The sequence below is a fragment of the Dermacentor andersoni genome, chromosome 6, assembly GCF_023375885.2.
Source record: "Dermacentor andersoni chromosome 6, qqDerAnde1_hic_scaffold, whole genome shotgun sequence".
Lineage (NCBI taxonomy): Eukaryota > Metazoa > Arthropoda > Arachnida > Ixodida > Ixodidae > Dermacentor > Dermacentor andersoni.
The window spans coordinates 10,747,161-10,775,035 of record NC_092819.1 but is presented as its reverse complement, the minus strand read 5'-3'; the positions used below and the strand labels follow the sequence as shown (position 1 = coordinate 10,775,035).

At 46.2% G+C, this 27,875-nt stretch overlaps 2 protein-coding genes across 3 annotated transcripts in view; one reads left to right on the top strand and one right to left on the bottom strand.

Annotated features, from left to right (window-relative positions):
- Positions 1-15,405, bottom strand: part of LOC126521672 (adenosine receptor A2a-like) — a 42,761-nt gene extending 27,356 nt beyond the window's left edge. The window contains exon 1 of one of the 2 annotated variants that reach the window (XM_055065819.1): positions 15,369-15,405. The gene's annotated coding sequence lies outside the window, so the exon portion shown is untranslated. Of the gene's footprint in view, positions 1-1,336; positions 1,529-15,368 lie in introns of those variants that run through there. The other variant, XM_050170397.3, reaches the window with a different exon arrangement.
- A 10,893-nt stretch (positions 15,406-26,298) lies between these two features.
- Positions 26,299-27,875, top strand: part of LOC126521666 (uncharacterized) — a 43,405-nt gene continuing 41,828 nt past the window's right edge. The window contains exon 1 of the mRNA XM_050170389.3: positions 26,299-26,776. Coding sequence (XP_050026346.2) covers positions 26,517-26,776 — 260 coding nt within the window. The 5' untranslated portion in view covers positions 26,299-26,516. The remainder of the gene's footprint in view (positions 26,777-27,875) is intronic.

Below are 27,875 nucleotides of genomic sequence, written 5' to 3'. Positions count from 1 at the left end.
TATTCACACCTTCAACAACAACAAAAGTATCGCTGGGACGCCGTCCATAACGTTTGGAAAAAAAATGTATTCTTGTAGTTGTTGGTTGAAGGTTTGGATATGTCTTTCATGAATGAATATATATATATATATATATATATATATATATATATATATATATATATATATAGAGAGAGAGAGAGAGAGAGAGAGAGAGATAGATAGATAGATAGATAGATAGATAGATAGATAGATAGATAGATAGATAGATAGATAGATAGATAGATAGATAGATAGATAGATAGATAGATAGATAGATAGATAGATAGATAGATAGATAGATAGATAGATAGATAGATAGATAGATAGATAGATAGATAGATAGATAGTGTGCTGTCTAGAAACTTTGTTTTTTAACGGAAGCTATAACCTTGATTTCGTTTCAGTAGTAACGTATGTACTTCAGTATTTGTAATGACAGCGCTCTTTTTTCTTTTGTGTGTGTGTATGTGCGTCTGTCCTTCCAGCGTTCTTGGCAGGTAATGTAATTGTACTGCAATGGTCTCAAAATCCAAAAGAATGGTCCCAAACGCTGTTACATGGACGCCAAGAGCCAAGACACACGGGTGAAAGCACCAATAACCGTGAACATTCCGTAGATGCTGTCGTAGGCAAATATAAGGAAATAGCAATCGCAAAATTGCGAACCCTATTTGGTTTATATTCGGAATCAATAATTTTCGCTCACTTATCAAGCGGTGTGTCCTATGCAGTGTCAGTGATGATCGGGTTTCAGTTATCTCCAAAGGCTGTCAATTCTCCGGTCAGGTAGCCTTCCCAGTTTTAATCAACTGACGTAGTACTTCTTTCGCTTTTTTTCGTCTAAGGTTCCAAAACACACATTCATTATTTTCATTGACTTGTAGATTTATCTTGTTCTCCCCGTGCTGTCGCCAGCATTCGTATAGTCAGTGAACTTGCGACGAACCCATTACGCATAGCCCTCACCGAAGGAACATCTTTTAGCTAACGAAAGGTGAACACGGATAAAATGAAAAATAAGTGCACACGACTGCGCGCTACTATGTATGAAATAGTATGAAATATTGTTTTGCACACAAATACCAAAAATACCAAACGACCACGGCAACTATACAATGATCATCTGCACAGCAACAGCTGCGAGTTGGGAAAGTCGGAACGAATTCACATTGAGACATGGGCGTTAGGAACGAGTGCAGTAGGTAAAGCAAAAGAGAAAGACGCAACGATTGTGTAGTGTGGCATTTTTAACCCACACTTCCCGTGAACTCTTTAAACTGAGAAGAGAGGAACCAGCCTAATGAGGCAAGCTCACCCGTGTCGATGTCCCTGGGTATTCCCGGAGTCATTGGGCCTTCCCTGATCGCCTGGGGCACCACATCGACAAGTGCCACGCCGAGGCCATCAGGTAGAAATGAGCGCGTCCGTGCCGCCGGCCTCCGAGGCGAGAGGCCCGCGCACTTGAGCTGCAAAGCGGCGGCCGCCGCGGCGCGCCCGCGACAGGCCGCTCTGCGGGCACCACTCGCTTCTCCCGGCCAGCCTCCTTTCCCAGAAACTCCTCCTCCACTGCTCTCGCTGCGTCGCACGCGGAAGCAACGTGGAAATGTATGGAAGCGCCGGGAGGCGGGCGTCCCTTAATACAAAAGAAGCGCGGTCTAATATTCGGACGTCCTTGGCTTCGCAACACGTCAGGCTAAGTCCTGTCCCCTGCGCGTTTGCCACGCCCATGAGTGGTGAGCGAAACAGTCAATTCTCGGGTTGTCGATACAGAAGAGGTGAGTGGGGCTGAGGAGTTCATATTTCCCTAATGAAATTATTCGGACAGGGTGTTCATAAAGTGATTGCAAACGTTGCATGACGCTCCTTTAACCGGCTTGAGTAACAGTGCATGGAGGTGGCGCATTGCATGCGGAACAGAGGCATACATATTGCACACGCGGGAATGGGTGAAGCTGGCAGAAGCTGAGGTGATTTATTCAGCGATGCTGAGGCCCACAAACAGAAAAGGCGGGCCATGGCTCGCTCGTGTAGCGAAGGTCGACAGAGCGTTGTTTATGTCATTCGTATGGTCCCTCGAAGCATCGTCGTCGGTGAGCGAGAAACAAATATATTTCACTATACTTCTGGTATCCAGCTTGGGTGATCGTAAAAGCTTGAGAAACCGGGGCTCCCCCCATTAAGTGCGTGAAGTAATCCAAGTCAGAAGGTTCAAAAATAAGCATCGAACGATGGCTGGCAAAGCTACGCACAGCATCAAAATGCCTCAACAGATTCGTCGACGTTAGAAGGGAAAGTGAAAGTTACCGCATTTTTCGCCGTTTTGCCAGTGCTTGCGAGTGAAAGAAAAATCACTTTTTAACTTAAGATGCTCGAACATGATCTTTGTGTTTCCGCAAGCGCGCAATTTACGGAAACATTAAAGCGTTTCTCCAACCCCTTTAACGGTAATAATATGCCTTACCAACCAAGCTTTAATGTTCGGATCACAGGGAAACAATGGCGAAAGAACAAAACCCCCATTATTTGCATCCTTTCATGAGCGACTTTGCAGGCGATGCCTGCAAATGTCAGGCTGAAGGACGGCACAGGAACGCTGCTCAGCTTAGCGTTGCGCGGTAGCGGGTGTTTTCGCCGCAGCGAACGAGTGTCGGCCTACGAAGGCAGTAGCAGCTCCGGCAGAAGGCGCCACTGACTCGACTCGACGCGACGACGATGTGCTCCACAGGAGTGCATCGCGCGTTGCAAGATGTGTGGTTACGACGTGAAATGGGAGGAGGACAGGAGGCAAGTCACTAGTTGAATAAGGAAAAACTGCGTCCGCCTCACTAAAAGCAGGCAGCATTGCGGAATACTGGGCTGGTTTCATTTTATGAGGGCCCGAGCGCAGCACATTTTCATTTAGGAAAATAAGACACAAAAATTTCCTTAGACGGTAGAGAGGCTACGGTAGAGGTATGCAGCTTCGCTTTAAAAATTCGTGAATGGTCGACGCCCATGTGATAACGGTCAACAGTGATATACAATGTGTGCACTGTTAAGTTTCCTATCATGGTCAACACTATGCTTGTTCTCAACTAGTCGCGTGCAACTCAAGGTTAATTGAGCGCAAGCACACGTTGACCAGTATAAGCTAAGAAACTTATCCAATAGTTCCACATGCCGTACATGGTTGGTGCTCCATTGTATGACAGGTACAGTATTAAGGATATACCAGGCGTTTCAGCGAACACTTGGAAATTTTTTTAAAGTTTACCTGTAGCAGCTAGCACAATTCTAGTCCATGAGCTGGTCTACTCGAAGAAACGGACATTACTTGCACGAAAAATTGAAATGCATATTTGACTAATCAACAAAAATTCACTAATTAAATTTGTAAATAATTACATTATGGCCCATATTGAAATATACATATCCTAGAAGTGGAGTAGGAACCAATTCTCAGAATTACACCAGCTTCGAGATATTAATTCCCGAACTTTGTGGAGAAATGCATTGGCCTTCCAGTTACTTTATTAACAAAACGTCTTTTTATTACTTCAGTAGATGTGCCGCGCATACGTATGCGAGAAAGCGAGGAGCCGGAGGTGACAGCCAAGACTGCAGTTCATTAGGAAGAGCACGACAGGAGTCATGCGAAGGCTGTGGATTCGGTTACCGCTGACAGGCTGCCGCTCCTTTCACGTCCTTTCCTTCGCAGCCATTTTCCTGCGGCCGGGTGAAGGCCGACGTGCTGCAGCGTGTTCGTTATCAAAGTTCAATCCAACCCCACACATAGCACCAAATTTATGCTTTGAAGCGTAATGACCAATGATTTTCAAATAAAAGTTGACTTCGGTGTACTTCGTTCATATAGGCAGCAACATTCTTCTTTTTTTTTTCCCAGTAATTCGTAATTATTTGTGTCTTACGTCGCACTTTACCGTCTCCACGTTGTAGGTCAGGTCGGAGTGTGCACAGCTGCGGCGATGAAAGCTGACCGAGTTTTCCTCAGTTCAAGTGTGAGCCGACTGCGCTAGACAGTTACAGTGTGGAAAGCAGTAATTTCCTTTCCTTACTTTTTGTTTTTTTCCTTGTTATTTATTCACTAAATAGACAACCAATTACTGCAACGGCGTTGTCCAGCAACGAGCCAAGGAGGGTGGGAGCCCCAGAGCGGGCAAACGACCAGGCCGTCGGAAATGAATCCTTATTAAGAACTGCCAGCTAACAGACGCAGGCACGTACCCAGGGGAAGGCCCGGGGCGGCCCGGCCCCCCCCCCCCCCCCCCAAAAAATCAAGTGGCATACACCCCCCCCCCCCCCCCACTCCCCATCCACGCCACCACTCCTCACACATTCCTAAAGCGCCGCCAGATCAATGTTGAGACATGGCAGCTATTCATCAGTCAGCATTATGCTGCCTTTATGACTCCTTTTAGATGGCAGTAGTTATCGGCATCTCTTGTAATATGAAGGACAGTTTTCTCATAGATTCCGCACCCGCGCGATTAACTCGAAATGCGTTCTGTTGTCACCATCTATTCAACCGTCACGCGCATAGCTGTTGCTTTTGTTAGTTCAACCTTCTTTGTTTAGGCTGATCCTGGGACCAGGAAAGGGATGCGGCTGTTACTCAGCTGGTCTGTACTCTCGTGGAATGAGTTGCGGCCGGAGAAAACGCCAATTGCGTTTAACTTTTTTCTTTGCTTCATTATTTCCTTGAGTTACGGCTCGCCGCGACGCTGGCAGATGCCCGGAACCATATACACGTGATATGGGTTAGATAAGGTGCGAACTAAAATAATGTGAAAGAGCGTCTATCATGAAACCCTGCAATAACCCTTAAACCCATAAGCAAGATGACTCGCCCGTTACCTCGTCTGTTTTTCCCTAATTGTATATTACTTTTCGTGTAAAATTGGCAACTGGAAACAAAAATCGCAAGGAGTTGAGAAATTAAGCGATCTACTAAGGGAGAGAGCCAAGGCAACAACCAAATTGCAAGGAAAAGCGAATAATAAAGAAGTTAACCGTTGTTTATGAGAATATTTATGGATCAACATCTTTTTATTTAAAAAGGAAGTAGAGAAAACGCCGCCGGAAGTAGAGCACAATTACTTGTTTTGAATGACGCTTCTACAGTTATCGGTCGAACCGCCTCACGTAGCCACTTCTGTGCTGTGCTTATGTGGCTGTTTTTCTAACCTTTCGTGGTGAGCGCAGTACGTCTAGAATCGCAGTGTCCTGCGCTCTACGCGGTTGTATGGGACTGGCGGCCGCACAGCGTTACGCAATTCGCGGAAATGTCAAAACTGATCAAAGGCGCAAATAACTGATATTCGAAACTATAACATGAGAAAGACTGAAGAAGCCGTAAAAAATGAACGCAGCCTGAAATCAGTAAAAAAGAAACCTGGCATAGGACAAACCATGATGTATGCACTAAAAGATAAGAAGGATAATATCATCACAATCTCGAAGATATAGTAAAAGCAGCGGAAAAATTCTGAGCTGACCTGTATACAGTACCCTGATGAGTCACGATACCTCACTTAGAAACAGTAATGAACAGGATACAGAAACTCTCCTATAACTAGTGATGAGGTCAGAAGGGCCCTGCAAGACATGAAACGATGAAGAGCGGGAGGAGAAGGTGGAATAACAGTCGATTTAATCAAAGATGGAGGCGACATAATGCTTGGAAAACTGGCGGCTCTTTATACGAAGTGTCTGTCGACTGCAAGGGTCCCAGAAAACTGGAAGAATGCAGACATTATACCAATCCACAAACAAGGAGACGTTAAAGAATTGAAAAATTATAGGACCATTTGCTTGCTCCCAGTATTATATAAAATATTTAGCAAAATAATCTCCAATAGAATAAGGGCCACACTGGATTTTGTCAACCAAGGGAACAGGCTGGCTTCAGGAAGAGATACTTTACAATGGATCACGTCCGTTTCGTCAATCAGGTTATCGCGAAATCCGCAGAGTACAATAAGCCTCTCTATGTGGCTTATATAGATTACGAAAAGGCATTTGATTCAGTAGAGATACCAGCAGTCATAGAGGCACTACGTAATCCAGGAGTACAGAACGCTTACGTAAAAAGCTTAGAAACTATAGCTACATGCGTGTGGTATTTGTTTGTTTGAACGAGGCGCGTGGGCGCCATCACTCCAGAAAAGAGGAGGAAGATCGAACTGGGCTCGCGCTGTGATACTAACCGGTCAGCGCTGTAACCGTTGTTGTAAATATAAACTGTAAATAGTTTCTCGTCTTACTGACTCGTCCTTCGCGTAAGAATATCTACAGAGGTTCTACAGCTACCTTAATTCTACACAAGAAAAGCAGGGAGATACCTATAGAGAAAGGGGTCAGACAGGGAGACACAATTTCTCCAAAGCTATTCACTCCGTGCTTAGAAGAATGCAAGCTAATAAACTAGGAAGGCTTAGGAGTAAAGATCGACGGCAAATATCTCAGCAACCTTCGGTTTGTCGATGACATTGTTTTATTCAACAACAATGCAGACGAGTTACAACAAATGATTGGAGACCTTAACAGAGAGAGTGTAAGAGTGGGGTTGAATATTATTATGCAGAAGATGAAGATAATGATAAATAGCCGGGCAAAGGAACAAGAGATCAGGATCGCCAGTCGGCCACTAGAGACTGTGAAGGAGTACGTTTACCTGGGTCAATTAATCACAGGGAACCCTGATCATGAGAAGGAAATTCACAGAAGAATAAAAATAGGTTGGATCGCATATTGCAGACATTGCCAGCTCCTGACTGGAAGCTTACCACTATTATTGAAAAGTAAAGTGTGCAATCAGTGCATTTTGCCAGTGCTGACATATGGGGCAGAGACTTGAGAGCAAGTTAAGGACCGCGCAAAGAGCGATCGAACAAAGATTGCTAGGCATAACGTTAAGAGAGAGAAAGAGAGCGAACAGGTATAGACGATATTCTAATTGACATCAAGAGGAATAAATGTAGCTTGGCCGGTCATGTAATGAGCCGGTTAGATAACCGTTGGACCATTAGGGTTACAGAATGGGTACCAAGAGAAGGAAAACGCAATCGAGGGCGACAAAACACTAGGTGGAGCGATGAAATTAGGAAATTCGCGGTAGCTAGTTGGAATCGGTTGGCGCAGGACAGGGGTAATTACAGATCGCAGGGAGAGGCCGTCGTCCTGCAGTGGACATAAAACATGATGATGATGATGATGATGATGGTGGAGGTGGTGGGCCCCCCCCCCCCCCCCCGAAAAAAAATCCTGGGTACGTGCCTGAACAGACGCATAGCGCTTCTGAAGAATCTGGAGTCACTTATAGTCACTTAGTGGCTCAGATAGCTTGTCTTTCTTTTATTCAAAGAGTGAAGGCGGCCTCTATTTAGACTCCCCTACAATATCTAGGTACTTGTATTAAACGAAGGAAGTTGTTCTTGCCTGTTGTTTTCTTGGATTTTGTGTCGTTAGCAATTCCAATTAAAATTCTGGCGCGTACGAGCCAGAACCCCGTTTAGATTACGAGGCACGCCATAGCGCGCGGCTCCTGATTAATTTCTAGCACCTGGTTTCTTTTTTTTTTTAACGTGCATCCAATGCACAGTACACGAGCGTTTTTTGCATCCCGCCCTCATCAATATACGTCCGCCGCTGCCGGGATCTCGATAACCCGCGATCTCGAGCTCAGCAGCGACACGGCATACTCAACTACCGCTGCGGGTGAGTTTGTGTCGTATTTACGCAGTAGCATAAAAGGGGATAGGCTAGGGTATGGTAACACAGAAATCATATCAACTAAACATCGAGTCACTCGGTTCTCTTGGTATTCATCAGTTTTCCTCATATATATATACATATATATATATATATATATATATATATATATATATATATATATATATATGAAACTCTTTACATGGTATTGCAGCTCAAACAAGGTGGCTAGGGCAGCTGCAGGTTCTTTTTTGTTTGGCTTTTGTTTATTCTAGTGAAGTCACCACGAAAATAAGATGACGAGAAGTGGACACACACGCAGCGAGCTTTTTATATCTTCTGTGCTGGGGCGTTAAAGATTTTAGGCGACAATTTTTCAATGATATTGAAAACCACATGAGGTATGTGCCCAAAAGATGAACTCTTAATAATAAAAATTGTGCTTACACATATAGTTTATCTTGGACTAGCGGGTAAACTTTAACGGATTTGATTTCCTCACAGGGTCTTGAGATGTAGGGCAATGAATGCACGGCTTTCTTTTTATTTGACATCACACCATGCACGCAGATGCGATGTAAGGGACATAGAATATATAACAAAAAGTTTTCTTTTTTTCTGTGTTTGCTCATTGAGCTTCTGGAGGAATTACATATCGTTGCCCATCACGCACCCTTCACATCGACCAAACACATGCACTTTCCTACTTTCTCCTCCTTAGGCTGGACGATAACAATTTTGACCACGCTCTGTATTGGTCATGTTTTCACTTTGATATTTTTGCAATCTCGACATGCCGCTCACTGAGCCAAATGAAAGGAGAGAGAGAGAGAGTTCTGCAGAAAACTGTTGTCACACTTGCTTGTCTAGCCAGAAAGCTCTTGTGCTGAATACCCAACGATGACCTACCAAAAAGCCCAATTATCAACACTATAATTTTCTTGTTGTGCAATGTTTTTATCAATGTTATTTCTGTTGACTTCTTCAAATGTTCTTTCAATCACCGCATCTAAAGTTGGAATCCCTGCATGTAGCAAGGCTGACATCTTCGGCTTTCTATGCATAGTTTTCCAGTGGGGGCTTATTTACTGTTAGAGTTACTGTATAGACTCCCTTTAGCGATATTGTGTCGCCATCTTCTGCAACCTAGTTCAGTATAACACGGGGCGACAGTCGTGCGCTCGGGTATTACTGCGTGATTTTGCACTATCTCTTGCCTTCATTTCATTGCTCACCCGTTTTCTTTTTTTCGGTCAAACTGGCTTACTGTGGCGTGCCGCACTTAAAGCGCTTTTGCGCATTTAACACCCGTGCTGATTGCTCCTCTCTTCACCGGCCGCGGCCGGTCTTGCACTTTACGCTTATTTCGCAGCTCCATATGAAGAATAATTCACTTCCAGCAACAAATCGACGGCTTCCTGGATGGCTGACACTGTTTGTCGCGGATTCAAGCGCCTGCTAGAGCTGTAGAAGCAATTATATTCTGCGCAATTCGCTGCTTTATGAAGCGCCCCACCAACGGAGGGCTAGAACTTATTCTTAACCCCACACTGTTCTTAACGTACATCGACGGTTTCGAGCGCAGACAACTTCAGTTACTTATTTATTATGTAACTTTCTTTTTAGATCACCACATTTTTCTTGCGCAAGCAAGGCAAAATGAATAACTTACTTTACCGGCGTTCTTGCGACGTAAACAGTCAGTCGTAACTGATGCGTATAAGGGTAATAAGTCGCCGATAGTTTATTTCCGCATAGCATTCATTGCCCGGTGAACACGACCCACGGAATGTCCACCGACGCGTGTGACGCAAGCACTCGATGTCTGTGCCAAGCACCAGTCGAGACATTCGGAGAAAAACGTGAAAGGATTTCGTAAACCAGCGGACGCCCAAGTTGTGAGAGAGAATCATCTGTTGCCGTTGGAATAAATTCCCATAAGTGGTATTCCAGGTTCGTTTGATTGTTTTTCTTATATTTCTTTTTCTCCACTCAAGACCTGTAGTTCAAAACAAACAGGCTGCGATGAACAATAAAATATCCACACTTAAAAATCAATTGCGGAAAACGAGTTCCCACACATTGCTGCGTTGGGAAAGTACATTTATTTATGCTGATTTCGTAATACATTCTATTGCTAGAGTTGCGTACGAATGGATCCGCCAGTTATTTTTTAATGTGTGCGGAAAACCCGTTTTTGTTGCTTGGAGCGCCACTGTTGCATGTTTCAAGTAATTCTAAAACACAGGTATGTCTTTCATTCTCAAGCATGCTAGGCGTGACGCACGGCATACGACTACAAGAGTGTAGATATACCTCTCTCTCAGCAACTTCAGCGCCGACCGCGCTGGAGTTGACAAATTCCGGCACGTTCTCCCAGCAAAAACACGTACTAGTCATTGAACTAAAAGATTGGAACAACAAATTCATGAACACATAGGAATGCGGGTCAGTTCTTAACGATTACTATATATTTGTCTTTTCCGATGCTAATGATGTTTCCATCGAACCAATACTACAAAATAATGTCAAAATAATGTCATACATCAATATTAACCTCGATGGCATATGTACCCTCGTCAATTTACTTAAGCTAACCACCTCAGCCAGCTATTATAGCATCAACACTCAAATACATAAAAAACACAAACCGCCAGTACAGCTTCTAGCCGGGTAAACTGCACCTAATATTTACGACACAGGGAACACGGCCGACCACTAGGAGCCGGCAACCGCTCGAGAGCCATAAATTATAGTCCAATTTCTCTGACTAGCATTTCTTCAAAACTACTCGAACATCTAATTTCATCCAACCTTGAATTCACCTGGAATATATCAACTTCTTTTAACTTCATATGCATGGCTTCAAAACAAAGTTTTCATGTGAGACCCAACTCACTCAGTTCACTCACAACTTGCGATTCATGGACCTTCATTTGCACATTGATGCTATCATTCTTTTTATTATTATTACTCAAAAGCATTTCACCATGTTTCCCATAACCTCCTTCAAAAACATCTCGTCTGTCGGCACCCCACATAGTTTGCCTTTTTGGCTGAAACACTTTTTTCAAGTGTGTGCACAGTTCATCTCGGCAAATCAATATTATTCATATCTTAACAACGTATCATCGGGTGTACCACAAGGCGCTGGGTTATCGCCACCATTTCTTTCTCGTCTACATTAATGATCTATCTACTACCATAAGGAATAAATTATGTCTATTCGTGGACGACTGCGTCATGTATTTCTTCCTTTATTTATTTATTTAAATATACCTTACATGCCCCTAGAGGCATTGTGTAAGAAGGGAGAGTACACTCAATGATTATACAATAATTAGAATACATATGGGAATGATATACAAGAAATACAGTGTAAGAGGTGCGCTAACATACAGTAATGTGGTGTTGAAATTGTACAAAGGACAAACTGAATGCTTTCGAACGCGAGAAATCAGTGAACAAGAAACTTTCACAAAGTAAAATATAATCAGTAGAATTAGAGAGCGAGTGGGACATATTTGGCTATAACAAAACAGTATTTAAGGCATAGTAGCACAATAATAATGGGAAGCTCAAGAAAAAATAACATGTTAGGTTATGTAGAGCTTGAAAAATGCGTTCTTAGAAGATGCCGGAAATTGTTCTGGTCACTCTCGTAAGCCATGGCGTTAGGAAGATTGTTCCAAAGGCGACTGGCTATTGGAAGAGCGGAGTAGTTAAATGAACTAGTCTTTCCGTAGATACGCATAAAATTCAACTGATTGTACAGCCGGTGTGACCTGTAATGAGGAGTTTCAAGAGGCAGAATTGACGGCGCTGTATTATGAACATATTTATGAAATAATGATAGCAGGGCTATATCACGATGATCATGCGAGAGCGGTAGTAAAAGGTCGAGTTTAATTTGGGTTACGCTTTTGTTATAGTCATAACAATGTGAAATAAAACGCGCAGCTCTATTCTAAATAGATTCGAGTTTTCCGATCAAGTATTCCTGATGGGGAGACCAGACGGATGCGGCATATTCAAGCTGAGGTCGAACAAATGTAAGATAAGTTAGTTTACGAATGTCTTTAGTAGAATTATGTAACTTGCGTCTTATTTACCCTAATGATCTCGAAACATTGGCGCATATGTATTCAGTGTGCGTTAACCACGAAAGAGTCGAAGTTTTGTTAACACCAAGATATTTATACTGAGTATCATTTAAAATAGTGGTGTTATTTATGTGATAAAGAAACGTAGATTTTGTACGCTTGCGACTGAAAGAGATAATTTTACATTTAGAAACGTTAAGCTTCATTAGCCAAGTGTTGCACCAAAGAGAAATAAGTTCTAGATCTTTCTGGAGGATTCTATGATCATCGGTACATTTGATGGAACGGTAAAGAATGCAGTCGTATGTAAAAATGCGCACGTCTGAGGAAATGTTATTGGGTAAGTCATTAATGTATATCAGAAATAGTAACGGCCCATGAACTCTGCCTTGTGGTACACCTGACGTAACGTGCGAAAGAAGAGAGGAAAAGTTATTAACTGTGGTGAATTGATGATGATTAGAAAGGAAATTGCAAATCCATGTTAGCGTAAGAGGATGCAATTTAAGAGCAGATAATTTCAAAATCAAATGGAAATGTGCTACGAGGTCAAACGCTTTTGAAAAGTCTAGAAAAGCACAATCAGTTTGTAGATCCTCTTCCATGTTAGTATGCAAATCAGTTGTTAATTCTAATAATTGCGTTTCACAAGAGAAGTTGCTCCGAAATCCGTATTGGTTAGAAAAGAAAAATTCGTTGGCTTCCAGGTGATTGTAGACATTTGATGCAGTTACATGTTCTAGCATTTTGCAGCATATAGATGAATGATATTGGACGATAGTTTTCCGGTTCGGGGTCATTACCTGACTGAAGTATGGGTATGGCCTTTGCTATCTTGCAATCTGAGGGCAGCACGCCAGTTTATAAAGATTGCCTGAATATGTGAGACACAATTTTACTAGATGCTGTGAAGGTGTTTTTCAGAATTTTAGAATTAATGTCGTCAACGCCACAGGATGTGGTTAGCTTGAGGTTATTTATCAGGTATGCGACACCTTCAGCTGTTATTTCAATTGGTGACATGTATTGGTAGTTTAGCTCCGATACATCCGGCAGATCAGGCTGATCTTTTGTGGTGAATATAGACATGTTTTTTGCCGCAATTGAACTCTCACAATAGGAAGACACATAAAGACAACACAGGCGGCACTTCCAACTGATTTGTTCTGGACTGTGACCCAAGAATATATATATACATACACGCATGCGCTGGCTGTTCACAGATCTGCGTTACCCAGCGGTCAAACAATCTAGTTTCTGAGTTATAGAGCACGATAGATGTATCACTAATGCAATTTCTTCCTTTCTTTTTTATATAGTAGGCTTCCATGAGCTCACGTGGGGCGAAAAACATGTCTTTTAGCAAGCACCAACTAGGCCAACAAACAGTTCTGTTGTGGTGAATATAGAAGAAAAATACGTATTTAAAGCACAAGCACAGTGATTATCTGGAATGGGAGTGTTATTATTGTTGTGTAAATAAATGTTAGTGTGGTCCTGATTTGGGCTTATAATGTGCCAGAACTTTCTGGGATTAGAATTTAGAAGAGATGGTAGGTCATGAGTGAAGTATTTATCTTTAGCTGAGGACAGGGTAGAGCAGTAAATGTTTAAGCTTTCCTTGTACGTGTCCCAAGCTGCTTGCGTGCGCAAGTGCTTAGCACTTTGGTAGTGGCGCTTCTTCCTCTTTCTCAGTAAGCGTAGGGATCTGGTGAACCATGGGTTAGATTTATCATTGGTTATCTTAATGAGAGGGACGTACTGGTTAACGAAGGCAGATATCTTATTCGTGAAGAGTATCCAATTCCCCTCCGCCAACCGACTGTGAAATGGAGGCAACAGCATGTGGGAAAAGAATATATCTAATTCCGAATTCATAACGTTGTAGTTTGCTTTATTATAATTGCGTATTTTTTTTTGGTAGCGAAACCTGTAAAAGATGAGGGTACTTTTAGAGTTACTTGCAGTAAGGAATGATCGCTAAAACCAATAATAGACACAATGTGATCAACTGTCTCAGGTGCTGTTGTGAGGATTGAATCTAAGATATTATTACCCCGTGTAGGCTGCGTAACAACCTGCAACAGGTTAAAATCTAAGGTTAAATTTATAAATTCTGCCGAAGTATTACAGGATGAAGATAAGTTAACCCAGTCGATCAGAGGAAAATTGAAGTGTCCTAGGAGATATATGGTATCAAACGGGTGAAGCTCCGTCACTGATCCTATGTTGCTGCGCAAGTCATTAATAAATAAATTAGTAGAAGTTGAAGGTCGGTAACATACACGTATAAGTATTCGCGAGGATGAGAACATGCATACAGCCCAGATAATTTCTAGGTTAGAGTATGAGTTAATTACATAACACGGAAGTGTTTTTCTTATTCCTAGAAGGATGCCGCTACCTCTTTTACCTTTTCAGTCATATCTGTGAATGCTGTAGTCGAGAACACATTCAAATATTTCTTTATCAGATACATCCGGATACAACCAAGTTTCAGTTAATGCTAGTATGTCAGATTTGCTATCTTCAAAGAAGGAAGAAAGCTGGTCGCGTTTACGCACAGGGCTTCGAATGTTAGTGAACGATAATGACACCGGAGGAGAGGCATGATAGGAGCTAGACCGATTATGGCCTTTTGGACACGTGCTGTCCCTGTGCTATCTACTGGAAGGAATAACAGAGCTGGTAGCGATATCAAATATGTATGTCTTGCTGTCTATGCGCAGCCTGGCAACTGTTAATAGTTTTTTTCTGTCTTCGCGAATGCAATGAGCTGTCTTCTCGCCTGCCGTGTAGGAGGGGAGAAATCTTCACTGGTAGCAAATGACGATCCTTTGAGTTTACGTACTGACATCATCATATTTTCTTTGTCCTCAAAAAAGGTTAATTTTGCTAGTACTGGCCTGCGTTTATTGTCACTGTATCTGCCATTAAAGGAACTAACAATGTCACCGCCCTCCAACAAGATTCGGACTCCATCGCAGTATGGTGCGAAAAATGGGCATGCCTCTTAACCTAAGTGCAGAGCTATGTCGTTAACCCGCAATCGGACACTAATCAACTACACCTATACAATTATTTCTGCTCTTATCAATCATTCCACGTCTTATAAATGCCTGGGCGTTTACATGTCTAGTCGCTAGTATGGACAACATATATTGGCACCATCTGCTTTTACATGTATGCTTCACGTACTCTTACTCTTGGATATTTAAAGCGTAAACTGAAAATGGCACCATCCGAAAAAAGTACTAGCATCTATAACATTCGTGCGTCCGCACCTAGAATATGCGTCATATTCTGGCACCTTCCTACGGCTGCTGTACCTGTGACAGATCTGAGGCCTTTCTTAAGAAGGAAACTGCGACAACGCTGACAGCGCATGTGGAACGCAGAAACAAATAATAAACTGCACGTTATAAAGCCACAGTTAGGTTTTTGGTCCTTCCCAACAAAATCTCAGCGAACAGATGTCTTATTCTGTCGCCTCAGAATAGGGCACACATTTGGTAGCCACAATTTTCTGCTTACTGGAAATGAACCGCCAACTTGTGGTCGATGTGGTGAGAGGCTGACCGTCCTCCACGTCCTCTTGGAGTGTCGCAAGGCCGAATCTGAAAGAAATAAACATTTTGCGCTTGCATACCGTTATTACATCCCTCTACACGTGGCTATGTATCTTGGTAAGGAGCCGCTTTTTAACACCAAGGCAGTCCTCAACTTCTTAAATGATGTCGTTCTGCACGTTATAAGCCCATTAAATTCGTAGAGCATCCTCGCTCCATCGGATGCCACTGCGATAATTGTTTTGCATAGCACATGCCTCCAGGCCCTTGTGTTTCAAGGGCTCTAAGGGAGAAGATGGCGAAGTGTGGCGACGGGTCGTATGGGCTCCACATCTGCTCCGCACAGAAGCTACATTTTCGGCGAAATCACCCCCGCATCCAGATTTTACGTAATCATCGTGTGCCTGAAGTCAGCCAGAGCACGTCAACACCGAACTTGAGGGTGTAAGTGCTATATTTTGCATTTTACGGCCACATCAAGTTTCGAAGTGGGGCCGCCCCGCTAAACCCACTTCGCTAGTGGCGAGGCCTAGCAAAGGCTTCGGCCGCCGCACCGCTGCAGATGGCGAACGCGCTGCTCAATGCCGACGCCGACAAAGCCCACCAATCGTCCACCGGGGCCCCGGAGGACGAGGACATGGAAATTCGCGAATCCCAAGGACTTCTTCCGGCCGCTGAGGAGAACGAAGAAGACAATGAGCCTTGGATCAATGTTACCAGTCGTGCCCGTCGCCGTCGGCTGCAGACGCGCTCGACCGCGCCACAACTTTCCCGAACGCACCCGAAGCTCGTTCTCCGCCACAGCCGACCGGCGATGCGCAAGCCCCGACAACACTCCCTTCCTGCCGATGATTACAAGTTGGCGGTTCGTCCACGGAACGGCCTGCAGCTCAACAAGGTGAGCCCAGGGAAGTTAGTAGACGCCATCACAAATGAGGCAAAGCTCCAAATCGGCTCCACCGGATTCAAAATACGCATCGACGAAGACCAAAACATCCTTATTCTGAGCACTGCCTCAGAAGCTACGGCCTCAGCACTAAGCAAGATGCAAAAAATTACAATTGATGCAACAACATATGATATTGCATCATACGGAATTTCCCCCGATAACTCTTGCAAAGGGGTAATATACAACATCGATCACGACACCACGCCCGAAATGTCACTTAAACGCATTGAATCTCCCGGATACGAGGCGCTAACATGTAGAAGACTGGAAAACACAACCACCATGGTGATCACATTCCTGGGAAAAACAGTACCATATTGCATCGAATTTTCCGGCCTTCTGCTGCGGTGCTACCTCTACAAGAGAACCGTGCCACATTGCCGAACCTGCAACGACACAGGCCACAGAGAGGACGTCTGCCCGCGGCCCCCCGCCACACCCAAGTGCAGAGAGTGCGGCACTTCGCTAGCAACGGAGCAGCACAATGGCCACCCTCGGTGCTCTCTGTGCGGCGGGAATCACCCGACGGCAGCGAAAACCTGCCCCAACAGGTTCCTGCCACCCGTCAACCAGCGGAAACCGCAGCCGGCCATGAGAGCAGGCTCCCCGTCTCAGAGGCCACGTGGCGAGCACTCAGCATCCCGCAAGTCGTGGTCCCCGAAATGACGCGGAGCTGTCCATGGGAGGAGCAGTTCCAGGCCGCGTTCCAGTTCCAGGCGCAGGAACTCATCGCGACGACGGACACCATCCCATGGCAGTACCTCGAGCCGTGGTCGTTCCGCAAGCGGGGGAGGGGAAGCAAGGGAGCAGCGCAGGTCATGCAGCAGGTGAGCTGGGCATAGGTTGTTTCTCCCAAAGCTCGTCCCCCCCCCCCTTGTTGACACAGAGCTGGCACAGGCACACGCCCAGATTAGGCGTCTCACTGAAGAAAACGCAACACTCAAAGCAGAAATCACTAGCGTACACGCAGAATTCGTATCACTTAAAGATGAATTGCTTGGAAGAAATAGCGCTACCCCTACACAAAACACTTCAACCTCACCCCCGGAGAAGCGGAAACCGGAAGAGCAGCCAACTCACACAGTCACTTCAAATCCGACACCGCAACGAGCAACCGCGCAGCCCACAGCACTGCAGGGAGTCATACCCGTCCAATATGCCACTCTCCAGAAGGTAGAATAGGTAGTAGCAAAGGCAATTCAGAGCCTTCAGACATCCCTACAAGCTACTATGCAGCAACAACTCACAGCTATACAACAGTTAGCGGCACAACAACAATAATTCGCAACTAAACAACAACACTCTAACACTCAGTTTGCGGAACGCATCATGAGACTAGAGGAGCGCATACTAGCACTGGAAGCTCGTCAAAGCCGGCGCCCCAAGAAAACAGCTCATCAGACCCTACCAGAATTGCCAGATTCTCTGGGCTCCCCAGAACCCCATCTTGTGCACGCATCACTACCCCTTGATAACCAAGGTGGCTCCTCCTCAACATATATGCAGTAAGCGCGGGGGCTCCCCAGGCGAAACCACGGTGTGGCAGTGGAATTGCCGGGGCTACAAGAACAAGTATGGATCACTGATACAATACATCGCTACATCAACAAGGCCACCTGAAATCATCGCACTGCAAGAAACGAACACACACGTCCGCCTACCCGGATACGTCACGTATGGCACCGATACAGGCGACAGCCTTCACACCCTGGTCAGTAAGAAGCTAGTGGCCGTTCAACAACATCTCCAGCAATCCGAACCGCTTGCCATTCTGCTCGAAATTATCCCGCAGGCAATAAAGAAGAAGGGTCCCATGTTTGTTCTAAACGTCTACTGTCGGCCGAAAAGCGCGCCATCGGTCCTCAAACTGGTTTTGGAGCAAGCTACGCACGCAGCAGGCAACCATCCGCTTCTAATTGTGGGCGACTTTAATGCAGCCCACCCCCTCTGAGGTTATACGTACACCAACCCCAGGGGAAACATGCTTCACAAAGTTATTGAGGACATGGATCTCGCACTCGTCAACGATCCAAGGAATAGCACGAGGCTCGGCACAAGTGCTCAAAGAGACACGAACCCCGACTTAACCCTCACCAGAAGTATCCCCTAAGCTTTCTGGACCAATCTGGAGGAGTACCTAGGCAGCGACCACGCGCTGCTAGCCACCACTCTCCATGGGCTCGAATACAAAGCCAGGATAGGCACTGCTCACCTCACGGATTGGACCAAGCTGTGGGAGATAAGAGAAGAGCTGCGAACGAACAGAGCCAACAGCTTCAGTCAATTAAGGACTGGATCACCCAGCTTCACCAGGATGTGAAGGCGCACACCAAAATGCTTGAAACATCCACCACTACTCGGAGCATCGACGCTCGCTTGCTCCACATGTGGGAAGCCCGGCGTAGCCTGCTGAAGCGTTGGAAAAGGCAAAGATTAAATCGCAAGCTGAAGAGGCGAATAGCACTACTCACACAAGAGGCTGCGGAATACGCTACCACGCTATGCCGAGAGAATTGGCTATCCCTCTGCGACAGCTGGAGAGGAAGACTGAGTACTTCCAAGACGTGGAAGTTATTGTGGTATTTAATCAACCCGGCCAGCAGCAAAACGGAATCCCACCACAATATGGCCCGAGCAATTCACCAATTTCCTGGAAACGACGCGGACCTCCTTTTGACTCTCAAAGCCCAGTACTTCCCCACACAGCCATCGCAGCCTCTGCCTCCCTACTCCGGCACCCCTAACGAGCTCCTAGATGAGGACATTCATCTACATGAAGTAACAGCGGCGATAATGGGCTTGAGACGCCACACAGCCCCGGGAATGGACCAAATTACCAATAAGGCACTTGTAAATCTTGACAGCCCCTCGCTACTAGAGCTTACTGCTCATCTTAACGAAGTATGGAGGGAAGAAAACCTTCCCGAGGACTGGAAAATGGCCGAGGTTCGTCTGATACCGAAGCCAGGCAAGCCACCAGTGATTGACTACGACCGATCTCCCTCACTTCGTGTGTAGGAAAGCTCCTAGAGCACATCGTTCTCAACCGGCTACAACCATTCCTGGAGGACTCGGGGAAACTTCCAACAACGATAATAGGATTCCGTCCACGCCTCTCAACTCAGGACATCCTACTTCAGCTGAAAGAGGAGGTGATTGTACCAGCGACACGCAACTCCCCCAAGGCTATCCTCGCCTTAGATCTTAAAGGGGCGTTCGATAACGTCAAGCATACAGCAATGTTACAGCGGCTGAACGCGCTGGGCTGTGGGGCCACGACGTACTCCTACATCAGAGATTTCCTCTCAGATAGAAAAGCCATCCTAAAGGTCGGAGACAAAGCCACAAACCCCTTCCTACTGGGCGGGCGTGGCACACCACAGGGCGCACTGTTATGCCCTCTCCTTTTCAATATCGCCCTAATAGGCCTACCGCCACTCCTCGATAACATCCCAGGGATCCGGCATGGCCTATATGCCGACGACATTACCATCTGGTCGTCCACAGGGTTCATCGGGGAAATGGAGAACCACTTGCAGGAGGCTGCAGACGTGGTGAGCGACTATGCTAAGTCATGCGGGCTCAGCTGCACCCCCCAAAAGTCGGAGCTACTCCTGGTCTCACCGCGAAAGAAGCACACATCCGAATCGCCCACTATCAACATACAACTGGAGGGACACACCATCGTTCCGTCTCAGAGCGTAAAGATATTGGTAATGGTTTTCCAGTCGGATCGCACCAATACAATATTAATTCAAAAGCTTAAGAATACAACAGCCCAAGTTACCCACATAATCCGGCGAATAACAACCAAGACAAGAGGCATGGGGGAGGCGGACACGCTTCGGCTTGTCCAAGCCTTCGTCGTGTCTCGAATAACTTACACTATTCCATACGCACTTCTCAACGCGACGGAACTCAAGAAAATCAACACAATGATCAGAAAGGCATATAAGCAGGCGATGGGCTTGCTAATCAGTACGTCCACAGAACGCCTACTACGACTAGGTGTGCACAACATGGCCGAGGAGCTGATAGAGGCACATTTATCCAGTCAGCGAACAAGGCCGGCGGTTACAGAAGCGGGGAGGTCCATTGTCTTACGCCTGGGGCTTTCTGGCCCTCGGAGCCATCCGCCGCCTCAGACTGTGAGCTTACTCCATGCCATCCGGAGCAACATCACCAGACGTCCTCTACCTCGAAATATGCACCCAGTGCACCACGCAGAGCGAAGGGAGGCCCACGCCCTGGCCATACACAAGCGATACGGGACTTTACCCTCTACAGCCTACACGGACGCGACTTCTTACCCCAGACGCGCAGCCACAACAGCCACCGCAGTCGTCAACAAAGAACATCGGACCAGCATTTCGCTCACACGATACAATCCCCTCCAAGCCGAGGATATGGCCATAGCCCTCGCGCTCTCCCAAACAGAGGTTGAAGTCATAGTGACCGACTCCCAACAGGAGTGCCGCAACTTTGCTAGCGGCAGAATTCATACCACTACGCTGCGGATCATCAATCAAAAGCCGCCAACGAGATCAGTCATGATCATCTGGGCGCCAGCTCATCAATGCATTCCTGGCAACGAGGTCGCCAACCACATGGCTCGAGATCTGACCCACCGAGCCGATCGAGCGCCCGAGCGCATGCACCCTTTAATCTCGTACCAAGACATCACACAACACTACAAGCTGACCCGCAGAACATATGCACCCCCACACAAGTCACTACCTAGAGAGCAGGAGCGATTCCTCCGAGCTCTACAGGTTAATACATTGCCCCACCCAACCAGAAATCACCTCATAGCATCTACACAATTCTCTCCGCAATGCCACTTCTGCGCAGAGCCCGGGTCCCTGTGACACGTAGTAGGGGGTTGCAGAGCGGCACCATTAAATCCTCCGAACCCTTACCCAACTAACGAGCTTTGGGAGAGAGCCTTGGCCAGCTCTGACCTCGAGGATCAGCAACGGCTGATTGCGAGGGCCCAGGACGCGGGCCGAGTTCAGGCATTCTGGAATGAGGACGCCTCTCCAAAGCTGCATTCACCCAATAAAAATGTTTACTCTCTCTCTCTCTCAAGGGCTCTAAGGAGGCAGTAGTGCTCTAGCATATCTTATAACCTGATATATTTTTACCTATCGTATCATTCTTTTTAAATGCATCTTAACGTTCATAGTACACGTCATACCTCATCGCGATAATCTTATTATACAGGTTTTACGCACTTTACAGCCACCATTTTTAAGGCCCCTTTACAGCCACGTCACACCAACTTCATAGAACTCCTAATTACACTGCGAACTCATTACCACGGACATGGTGCTCTGTGGCCATACTTGGCCCTTGCGCCATAAAACATCAAACATCAATCTATATTCTGGCACCCTTCCCAACCATATTGTCGAACACAGAGACTGACGTCCCTCGGTTTATTATTCGGAATGCGCAAGATGACGCTGGCACGCGCTCTCGCCTCCCGCGCTCTCAACCCTTTTCGTCTTCTTCACTTTTCATCACATCTCTCACCTCTGCAATAGAAGAAGTACGAAGTTGCGCTGCTCGGTTTATAGCTCCTCAATACACTCGCAACAAGTTAGCTCTCACAGAAAGTGCAAGATTAAGATTAAAGATTAATATGCAGAAAACAAAGGCAATGATCAGTAGCCTCGCAAGGGAACAAGAATTCGTGATCGGCAGTCAGCCTCTTCAGTATGTACAGGATTACGTTTATCTAGGTCAATTACTCACAGAGAACGCTGATCATCAGAAGGGAATTAAAGAAGAATAAAAGTGGGTTGAATTGCATGCCGCAGCTATTACCGAATCCTTTAATTTGATGGGAGCTTACCACTGTCGTTGAGAAAAGAAAGTGCACAATGATAGCACTCTACCGGCACTAACATATGGGGTAGAAACTTGGAGGTGAACAAAGAAGCTCCAGAAAAATTGTGCAGATCCCCCGAGCTGTCGGAATCGATGTAAGCGAAGCTTTCTCTGCTGGTTCTTTTGATTGACGATGGTTAGCGGTGATGTTGACGGCGAAAGCTTATTTTCTGCAGCGTTTAGTCTAACACGAGAGTGGTGAGTTGATGTTAAACATTACTTTGCGTGCACCACTGGTGTTTGTCTGCGTAGTTCACAGAACAAACAGGGCGAGCTGTCTCCTTGTGGTGTTAATTGTGCGTCATATTTCATAACCTCTGAGAGGGTTCAGCATTGCCATTGCCTTACATAGCACAGTGCATCATGCAGAAGTTAAGTGCCAAAACCCCAATCGGATTATGAGACACGCCGTAGTGGCGAACTCCGGATGAATGTTGACACCGTGATGTTCTTTAACGTGATTACAACAAAAGCGACAAATAACACAACGCACGAAGGAAGGCGACACGGGACAACCACGTAGGCGCCTTAACAACTGAGGGTTTTATTTCTTGACACAGCAATAAATAGATGCTGCCAAGAATCAAAACAACAACAAAAAACAGTGCCGCCATCTGCATCGCACAACGAAAACACGATATAGAACAGCTTCTACTCGCTGTTCCCTAGATACGCCAGTTCCTTTGCCGTTAGAGAAACCGATGGTTCACTGGTACAAGCATCACCACGCTTCTTGATCTCAAGAGCTTCCAATATCTCCCTTGTCAATTGATCATCAGCTGTGTTCAAAACATAGGTTCTATTAAAATCTGGCATGCACTTGTGAGTCATGCAATGAGCACTAATGTGACCGGAGAGCTGGTTTCCATCTTATATCGATGCTCATACAATCTGTCATTCAGACATCTGCCCGATTTGCCTACATAAGATGAACCACACGACAAAAGAACTGAATAAACTGCTTTCTTTACACATCCGACATTCTTCTGCCCATGTTTTTTGCGCACACCTGTTTGTTTTCCCGATGCAAAAGTGCCGTGGTGATCAAGTGGTTTCCGGCCCACATGGGCAGCGACGTGTCGGAACGCGGGAACGTGAACCACAACGAGACGGCCAACTCGGCCACGCGAGGACTAACAAACCGCGCAGCTGCAAGCACGGCCGACTCGGAGTGTTGGTCGCGGTGCAGTGCCAAGGACAAGATGACCACCTTCAACGAAATAGTGAAGTGGTACAGACTGAACAGACAGACTATGCCGCCACCTCACCCGGGGCTTGCCCGGAACGAGGCAGTGTTATACAGATAGTTACAGACGGGGTCGCTGCTCACCCCGGTGCTAGCTAACCACGTGTGTCCGAGCGTGTACGCGAGTGACGTGTGTAGACTGTGCGCGAAGGAGAGAGCCACCGCGGCTCACATCCTTTGGGACTGTAGCGTGAATCCGCTCCCTCCTTCTACAGTTCTATCTCTCGCACGTTAGTAGAAAGGCCAGCGCTGCAGTTTCTGCAAGGCTTTTGCGGGTGTCACGGATAACTACAGCTGTCAAGAGGCTAATGTGGCGACACCCAGGGAGCTCCAGAGGACATTGTGCACATTCGACGCGGTTGTGTCCAAACGAGTTTCTCGCGTGGCCTTTCCTGTCTGACTCGCTTCTGCCATGTATACAGACGCTCTGAACCACTCTCCGACGCGGTGTGCCAGACAATAGCAACCGCAAATAAAGCTTTGCTTTAAAGCTTACGGACTACGCATAGAGCAATGGAACGAAAAATGTAAGGCGTAACGTTGACAGGGAGAGAGTCGCGTGGATCAGATAGCAAACGGGGATAGCCGATATTCTAGTGAACATTAAGAGAAAAAAAATGAAGCTGGGCAGATTATGTAATGCGTAGGATAGATAACCGGTAGATCATTACAGTTACAGAATGGCTAAAAAGGGAAGGGAAGCGCAGTCGAGGCCTGACAGCAGAAAATTAGCTCGGGTGAAGAAATTAGGAACTTTGCAAGCACAAGATGGAATCAGCTAGCGCAATACAAGGGTAACTGGACATCGCTGGGAGAGGCCTTCGTCCCGCAGTAGACATAAAGGTAGGCTGATGATGATGATTATTAATACTCTCGCAATATGAACGTAACCGTAGTGGAACGCACATTTGAATTACTATCACTTTGCTCTCGCCGAATCATCTCTCGCCTCTGCTTGCTTCACTCCTATTATTACCATCCGCACTAGAGGCATTCCCTGTTAAAAATCCAGGCTTGTGTACATTTTCCCGCTTAAACCACAGTCGTCCCATAGCATGCATCGTCACCCGGACATCTGCCATGAACGTTTCATTCTGCCCTGGCGCGATAAACCACCGGGATAGCCTGCCAGAAAACGCAATTTCATACACTGGCCATAAATCATTCCACGAAACGCTAACTAACCATCTTGCCTAATCTTCCGAAACATAACCATGCTCTTCGCTAACTTACATTCTTTTCCTTTTTCTTGTCACTCCACGGACACAATGTTGCCCTTTTAATAATTGTTTCTTTTTTTTTCATTTGGGATGTGTCCTTCGTTCTGTTCTGATATTGTCAAGTGGAATTAAGCGCCCCCCCCCCCCCCCTCCGCTGTTCAGTAATGTGATGAAAATGAAATTTAAAAAAGGCATATAAATGAAACTGTAACTCAGAATCAGCATTCAAACATCCAAACGTGCCCAAGAACCTAATAGGCTCTATGCTTATTAGGTTCTGGCACTCAAACAACCCGGGACGGGCTCTAAGAAGCAATTCGTGAGATCACTGTACACAAGAAGTCGCGAAGGGCGCTGGCGGCGTGTGTCAGCTTATCACAGCACAACTCTCGCTCACTGATAGAGAGCATCTGTCAAGAATGTTCTAACAGTCACGCAGGTGGACTAACTGTTCGGCACAGCGTGAGTATTCTATAATTATATATTCCACTGAAGCGTTGGGTTAGTCACAGAAACTACAATCTGGGGATTTACTTCATTTAATGCGATACAAGTGAAGCATGTGGTCTGCATCCAAGTGCGGACGAGCGAGAAGGGTGTTGGCCATGCGTTCCATTTTCTGTTTTGATGACATTCGCTGGAATGGGTCTACTCTGTACAGAAGGCAGGACTTAGCTTGTTGATCGAACTACATGTCCTCGCTGATCGTATGTCATTAGGTAGGAAAAATGAATAATAGCGTCTGATACGGTAAATGTAACGGGGATAAGGATATAATTAATGCTTACGCTGCAGTAGCCAAGCTGTCAGCCACCTGTTTCTTTGCAATACCAGTATGGTTCGGTAGCAATTAAATACCTCATGACCAGCTAATGAAGCAATCGTCAATTTTTCGTAATTTTGTAGATAATGGAGGAGTATACATGCATAATAGCGAAATTCGTTTAGGAGTTCCATATGATGATGATGATGATGATGATGATGATGATGGTGATGATGATAATGATGATGGATCTTTCGGAGTCAGTATGCATCAACCAGTACTGACTGTGATCACACTCGGCAATTAATTTTAAGGCTCAGTAATGTTCAGAACGGCTGTGTCGCTCTCCTGACGACGTTTTCTGAGATATCCGACGACGTCTGCGTACTTGATATGCTGGAACATGGAAGGCCGAAGTCCAAGCGTCATTTAATGTATGCACGTTAATAAAGACGGATCTTTAGCTCTCCTGCAACTGGTATATTTGCTCGACCGTAGGTAACGTTGCCTCTAAATAGTGCATGACCGATTTCTTTCCGGTTTCGGGATATTCAGTGTCACACAAGGCGTGTTTACCTGCCAAGGAAATTGGCTGATATATGAATGCAGAAGATTATCGTGCTGCAAATTTACTAGGCTCGTGTTCTGCTACGAATATGTTCATTTCTTTGAAGAAGTTTGTCTCGAAGCTTGCGAGCCGTCTGATTTATCAATAAAGGATAAAGTCACGGTAAATTTCTGAAATGCGAAGAACTTGATGAAGTCTGCACTTTTGTAGGATATAAGCCCTTTCTTCTTTTTCAGAATCGTATCGGATATTTTTGTGCCGCTCGTGATTTACATCGGCTGGCCAGCATTGGTAACGAAGACGACGCTGCTGCTGCCACGAGCGTTGCCGTTCGCGCTCTCACGAGACAGACGCTGCCAGCCCCTGTGACCGCTGTAGCTCGAAACCGCGTCACCACGCTGGCGGCAACGCACTCCATCGGCGTACCGTCGTACTCGTTCTGGCACAGCGCCTTCTTGCCGTTCCACGTCGAACCATGTGGACGGACGACACGGGCGACGAGATCGTCTCCATCTCCACTGAGAACCTGCAGGAGCAGCGGTGGCGGACAGTGCGGGTGGCCGGCGGGCAGTCCCTCGGCCAGCGGTTCCTCGGCAGCAAGTTCTCCATCCTGCTGCTGGCGGCCATCGCGGTGCTGTTTGCGGGCCTGCTGCCCTTCGTGGCGTTCCGGGCCGCCATCCTGAGCAGCTCACGCGCCCTGGCCGCTGCCAGTGCCGTGACCAGCCGCCTGGCCAGGTGCGACGAGAACCACGCTCAGCGGCTGCCGATGCCTGCAGCTTGTTCGTGCAGTCTTTGTTTCTATTCATTTACCGTGTGCCCACAGCACAAGCATTACAACGGACGCGCTACAGTGGCACGTATACCGCGGTGGTATACGTGGGCGGCAGATGCGTATCGCTCGAAGGAACTGAGTTCATGACATTCATTCCTATAACGATGTACTTGCGCAATTTATCTAACAGAAGTCAAAGCAGCAAATTTGCCGCGGCTGTCGCTGTAGCATTTGCTACAAATGTTCCTCTCAATTCTTTTATTTACGTAGCATTTAAATTTACGTAGCTGAGGCAGTACTCACGTTAAGCAACTTGTATCAATATCCTCGCGTGGCATGACATCCTGCGCAATATCTCGCTGGAGTGGTGCGCACTCGCTGCAGAGAAGTTGAAGCCTGGGATCGCATTATGAAGCACTATGCCGTGACGTAAAAAAAGATGTTTAGGTCCAAGCTCGACCTTAGGGGAACTTGTATCGCTTCCCGCTGCATCCGGCTATTAGCGGGCACTCTGACTGGTATCCCCGAGATAGATCGGTCTGTGACGCGGCCACATGTGCTTATTGGGGAGCCAGAATCCAGAAAATGAATGATCGATGCCCGAACGTCCGATTACGAGGAAGTGCATTTCGGTATAAGGAAGTCTCGTGACCCGCCCTAGCGCAGAGTCCTCGTGGTACAGTTTAAATAAAGACAAGATCAATTGCCGCTATTGTTTATCAATCGGGGCCCGGGCAGCGTCTACCTCAAAAATTTGTGCTTCATTGTTTTACTTGGTGGTAATATTCTTTTGATATAGACGTCAATTAAGACAATTGAGCAGTCGAACACTCAGCCCACAAGAGCGCATGGCCAAGCCTACACGAGTCCGGTATTGTCTGCTATATGCCTAGGCTTCGCACTTCCTGGTTTAACACGACGGCACATGTCATGTGGCGAAGTGCGTGCGCCCAACTTGATCATATCGAACAAAGTACGATACTCTTAGGAGATACAAAACTTCAAAATCTCGACGCAGCACTTTGATTTGAATCAGCCGAAAGCTACTGTTATGGTACTAGA